The sequence below is a fragment of the Callithrix jacchus genome, chromosome 9 (assembly GCF_049354715.1).
Source record: "Callithrix jacchus isolate 240 chromosome 9, calJac240_pri, whole genome shotgun sequence".
Classification (NCBI taxonomy): domain Eukaryota; kingdom Metazoa; phylum Chordata; class Mammalia; order Primates; family Cebidae; genus Callithrix; species Callithrix jacchus.
The window spans coordinates 65,184,974-65,190,717 of record NC_133510.1 but is presented as its reverse complement, the minus strand read 5'-3'; the positions used below and the strand labels follow the sequence as shown (position 1 = coordinate 65,190,717).

General features: G+C 49.5%; 1 protein-coding gene across 1 annotated transcript; it reads right to left on the bottom strand.

The window, feature by feature from the left end:
- Window positions 1–1,129: 1,129 nt before the first annotated feature.
- Window positions 1,130–3,457, bottom strand: GPR84 (G protein-coupled receptor 84). Its single transcript, XM_002752554.7, has 2 exons — window positions 3,358–3,457; window positions 1,130–2,544 (listed from the first exon to the last, which is right to left on the bottom strand). Exon 2 carries the CDS (start codon window positions 2,534–2,536, stop codon window positions 1,346–1,348), a length of 1,191 nt encoding a protein of 396 aa, XP_002752600.1. The 5' UTR covers window positions 2,537–2,544; window positions 3,358–3,457; the 3' UTR covers window positions 1,130–1,345.
- Between the last annotated feature and the right edge of the window lie 2,287 nt (window positions 3,458–5,744).

The window sequence follows — 5,744 nt, the reverse complement described above, 5'->3', positions numbered from 1 at the left end:
CCCAAGTAGCTGGGATTACAGGTGCCTGCCACCTTGTCCAGCTATCTTTTTTTTTTTTTTATTTTTAGTAGAGACAGGGTTTCACCATGTTGGCCCGGCTGGTCTCAAACTCCTGACCTCAGGTAATCCACCTGCTTCGGCCTCCCAGAGCGCTGGGATTACAGGTGCGAGCCACCCGCGCCCAGCCAGTTCAGTTCCATTTCTACAGAGCAAGGAGTCTTCCTTCATGACCATTACCTTTGCACAGAGCAAGGGCTGGGGTCTGGACCCACTGGAATAGATATCAAAGACGGATTATAAAACTTTTTTGAGCTGAATAAACTTGTTTGGAGGGATGGTGGATCCTGGCAGCAGTGGTTGGGGCAGAGGCCATTTCTGGGAAGTCAAACAAAAAGGCTAATCCTTTTAAATCACCTCCCATGTTTCATTAGCTAGAAACTCCTCTTCTAAAGGCTGTGTCCCAGGCCAGCTGCTTCCAGCTCCTGCTTTGACCTAGGTACCCCTGATCCCTTAGCTCTTAGGTTCCAGCTCCTGCTTTGACCTAGGTACCCCTGATCCCTTAGCTGTTAGGTTCCAGCTCCTGCTTTGACCTAGGTGCCCCTGATTCCTTAGTGATGAGGTTCCAGCTCCTGCTTTGACCTAGGTGCCCCTGATCCCTTAGCGATTAGGTTCCAGCTCCTGCTTTGACCTAGGTACCCCTGATCCCTTAGCTGTTAGGTTCCAGCTCCTGCTTTGACCTAGGTGCCCCTGATCCCTTAGCTGTTAGGTTCCAGCTCCTGCTTTGACCTAGGTGCCCCTGATCCCTTAGCTGTTAGGTTCCAGCTCCTGCTTTGACCTAGGTGCCCCTGATCCCTTAGCTGTTAGGTTCCAGCTCCTGCTTTGACCTAGGTGCCCCTGATTCCTTAGCTGTTAGGTTCCAGCTCCTGCTTTGACCTAGGTGCCCCTGATCCCTTAGCTATTAGGTTCCAGCTCCTGGTGGCCACAGGTGCTTTAGGGATATGGGTGAGCATGCACATGGTGACAGGATTTGGTCACGCAGGAGGGATGGGATGGGATGTTCTCCTCTTAGCCTGGACCCTTAGCCTAACTGTGACCCATGTCCTCCTTCCCCAGAGACCACACCTGAGCATTACAAGCACAGAATTTATTTATTAATAGTTAATAATACTCCTTGAGCAGTCTAGGGCTGAAACATTGATCAAGTAATGGAGAAACTTGATTTGGGAGGCTGGGGAGAGGTTGTTGTGAAAATGCCCACAGGTGTTATTTCACCCTTTCTCCTATCTGCTGGCCACTTTGCTTCTGGAGGAGACAGTCCTGAATTCTGGCGACTGGGGTCACAGTTCTAATGGAGCCTATGGAAACTCCCGGGCCCTCGTTTTAAAAGGGAGCCATATGCTTGGCGAAATTGGCGGTTCATGGCTGCATAGAGCACCGGGTTGATGCAACCGTTGAGCCAGGTGAGGTTGGCAGCAAGCATGTGGACCACCCGGGGAGCCTGGACTCTGGCATCCAGAATGTTGAGCAGCAGGAAGGGGATGTAGCTCAGGGCAAAGCAGAGGAACACAGCAAAACACATTCGAGTCACCTTCCCAAATTCTGATGAAGAATCCAGAGCCCTTCGGGCTCCTTTAGTTGGCTGGGCTTTGACAGATGCTTCTGGAGGGCTTTTCTCTGCCATTGGCTTAGCTATCTTGCTGTTGATCTGGTCCCCCACTTCTGATGAGTCTCCTTCCAGGGTCTGAGTGGTGGCAGCACTGACTGGCTCAGACGAAATCCCCTCACTGGGTCCTCCTGATGCTAACCTGCTGTCCAGCTCCTGGAAACGACCAGGCGTGGCCTCATCAGTCCCGGCCACGTGGTTGGAGCGGATGCTTGCTTGTCGCAGCTTGTATTGGTCCAGTGCCTGTGCTGCTCGTTTCACCTGGCGGTGGATGAGGCAATAGAAGATGCCAACACTGCTGAGCCCAAGCACAAAGTAGATGCCCATGAGGATGGTGGTGTAAGGCCGGCCTCGGATGCGGTCAAAGCTGCAGGTGCAGACTACGGGTACCAGGATGTAAATAGGCCAGAGTGGGGCAAAGCTGGCCACGCCTATAACCCAGGTGCCCACCAGTGCCAGCACTATCCCCTTGGCACTGAACACTTGAGGAAAAAGCTTAGGGTGGGCAATGAGGAGGTAGCGTCCCAGTGCGATGAGGCAGAGGGTCAGGATGGAGACAGAATTGGAGGCAAAAAGAAGGAGCCCAAACACCCTGCAGAAGGTGGCACCAGTGCGCCAGTGCAGGTGGAGGTAGGTGTCCACAGAGAAGGGCTGAAGGAGTGTGCAGTAGAGGAGATCAGCCAGTGTGAGGTTGGCTATGAGCAGGTTGAATCGGGTACGGAGTTTGGGCTGGATAGCCAAGGCCAGTAAGGTGAGCACATTGCCGACGGTGCCTGTCACAGCCACCACCACCCCCCAGCTAACTGCAACATAACGATAGCCCAGCACAGACTCATGGTAGCAGGAGAAGTTGGCATCAGAGGTGTTCCACATGATAGAGGCTAAAAGAGGCAGAAGGTGGAAGAGGAATAAGGAATCAGAACCTAGCATTCAACTTGGATCTCTTTTTCCTTTGAGACAGAGTCTTGCTCTGGAGTGCAGTGGCACAATCTCAGCTCACTGCAACCTCCACCTCCCGGGATCAGGCGATTTTCCTGCCTCAGCCTCCTGAGTAACTGGGATTACAGGCGTTTGCCACGACATCCAGCTAAGTTTTTGTATTTTTAGTAGAGATGGAGTTTCACCATCTTGGCCAGGATGGTCTCGATCTCTTGACCTCGTCATCCCCCTGGCTTGGCCTCCCAAAGTGCTGGGATTACGGGCATAAGCCACCACGCCTGGCCTGAACTTGGATCTCTTGAACAGCTCTGGGACCCTGGGCATCTGAACTGCTCCTGGACCTCACCGTAATTCACTATCTTCCTAAGCCATTCCCAGGCCTCTTCATCTCAAGGTCCCTAACTCTCTCTAGGTTCTTAGTCCTTACCATTCTCAAATATTTCCCCAAGTTTTTATATAAATATATCTTGCCTAAATATCTTAGTCTTATTCTGCTACAAACCTCAGTCCTCTTCAATATCTATCCTGTTGCTCTCAGTAAACCCTCCAACTTTACTAATTCCTTCTCCATCCCCAAAGACCCCCAGAAGTCCCCTCTCTCTATTCAGCATCCTGTATTCAGGATCCTCTCTGTATCTAGTTCCCTCTGCTCCTCTCCACTATACACACATATAGGCTTTAGTCTTTTTATTTGTTACCACCTGGGAGATGAGGAGACCAAGAAGGTAAAAGTATACTCATCACAAAGTACTTACCTGAGTTTCTCAGCTTTCAATTCTTTCTCCGATGGAAGAAGTTCAACTCACCCAAAGAGCGTCCTTTCTGGTGGACAGTCAGGCTTCACGCTTCAAACAAGAGATATCCTGCTCTTATGTGTCCTATTATACTCCGCCGAAAGAATAAGAAACTCCCCAGTTACTCAATCCCAGCCACTTCCTTCACTACCTCCGGTCCTACTCATTTTGCTTTGGCTAGTGAAATCTATGCTTCTCTTTTGAAATTCCCCTGCTACTTACCTCAGAGTCGTTTCACTCTTTCCTTTCTCCTTCCTGAAACCTGAGCTCTGTTTTCTTCCCCTCTTTTGCGTGGCAGATCTCACCTGTAAGAAAGAGATCATTGCTGAGAATTGCTAGGGCATGGAGTCAGAGCATCAGAACATTTGGGCCACTCCTCAAAGGGCCAAAAGATAAGACCAAGTCCCAGTAGCAGCTTTAGGTACCCCCAGAAGTCCTGAGTTTGTTTCAGAGGAGCACTACCTTTCTTCTCTGCAGGGCTTGGACATGGTTCAGGTCAGAGGGACCCATGTGACACCGTAGCACATCTGAGAAACAGAGTTAGATGAAGAAAAGTGGGAAATGAGGCATTCAGGATTCTGGTTTCATTCCTCTGAAGAGATCAGGGACCTGTTCAATCATTCATTTATCCATTCACTCAACAACTTTGTATTGAGTGCCTACTGTACATCAGACTCTGACCTAGACACTGGGGATACAGGAATGCCTGATACATGGCCTTGTGCATGGTCTACTGAGGAGACAGATACAAAAATATGCAAGCGCTTAATCAGTTCCCCAGAGCAAGGGTGAATAAACTTCACCCTATGGGCCAAATCCAGCTGGCTATCTGTTTTCATATAGCCTGTGACCCAATAATGTTTTTTTTTTTCATTTAAAAATGATTATATTAGGCCAGGCGTGGTGGCTCATGCCTGTAATCCCAGCACTTTGGGAGACCGAGGCGGGTGGATCACGAGGTCAAGAGATCGAGACCATCCTGGTCGACATGGTGAAACCCCATCTCTACTAAAAATACAAAAAATTAGCTGGGCATGGTGGCACGTGCCTGTAATCCCAGCTACTCAGGAGGCTGAGGCAGGAGAATTGCCTGAACCCAGGAGGCAGAGGTTGCGGTGAGCCGAGATCGCGCCATTGCACTCCAGCCTGGGTAACAAGAGCGAAACTCCGTCTCAAAAAAAAAAAGATTATATTTTAGGTTGAGTGCTGTGGCTCATGCCCATAATCCCAGGACTTTGGGAGGCCAAGGAAGGCAGATCACTTGAGGTCAAGAGTTTGAGACCAGCCTGGCAAACATGATGAAACCCTGTCTTTACTAAAAATACAAAAATTAGCCAGGCATGGCGAGCAGGCCTGTAACCCTAGCTATTAGGGAGGCTGAGGAAAGAGAATTGCTTGAATCCAGGAGGCGGAGGTTGCAGTGAGCCGAGATCAGATTGAGTCATGGAATTTCAGCCTGGACAACAGAGGAACACTCTGCCTCAAAACATAAATAAATCAGTAAAATCAAATGGTTATATTTTAAATATTTGTGTAAGTACCTGTGTAATATCCTCAGTTTTATCTCTTGATCAACACAGTTTAAAATATTTGTAATCAGGCCCTTTGAGAAAAAGTTTGCTAAGGCTTGCTTTAGAGTACTATATAGGGGCCGGGCACAGTGGCTCATGACTGCAATCCCAGCACTTTGGGAGGCCCAGGTGGGCAGATCATGAGGTCAGGAGATCAAGACCATCCTGGCTAACACGGTGAAACCCCATCTCTACTAAAAATACAAAAAATTACCTGGGCGTGGTGGCATGCACCTGTAGTCCCAGTTACTTGGGAGGCTGAGGCAGGAGAATCACTTGAACCCGGGAGGCGGAGATTGTAGTGAGCCAAGATAGCGTCACTGCACTCCAGCCTGGGCTACAGAGAGAGACTCCATCTCAAAAAACAACAACAAAAACTGTACAATAAAGGCCTGGCTCAGAGGCTCACGTCTGTAATCTCAACTTTGGGAGGCTGAGATAGGAGGATGGCTTGAGGCCAGGAGTTTAAGACAAGCCTGGGCAACATAGTGAGATCCTGTCTTTACAATAGAAATAATTTAAAAAATCAGCTAGGTGTGTGATGTGTACCTGTAGTCCCAGCTACTCGGGAGGCTGAGGCGGGAAGGTCGTTTGAGCCTGGGAAGTCAAGTCTGCAGTGAGCTAAGATCGTGCCACTACACTCCAGCCTGGGTGACACAGCAGGGTGTTGTGTCTAAAAAGTTTACAGGCTCACAGCTGTAATCCCAGAATTTTGGAAGGCTGAGGTGGGCAGATCACTTTGGACCAGGAGTTCGAGACCAGCCTGGCCAACATGGA

Excerpts from the sequence above, each read along its gene's own strand:
- GPR84 (XM_002752554.7), bottom strand. The coding sequence starts at position 2,536 with ATGTGGAACACCTCTGATGCCAACTTCTCCTGCTACCATGAGTCTGTG.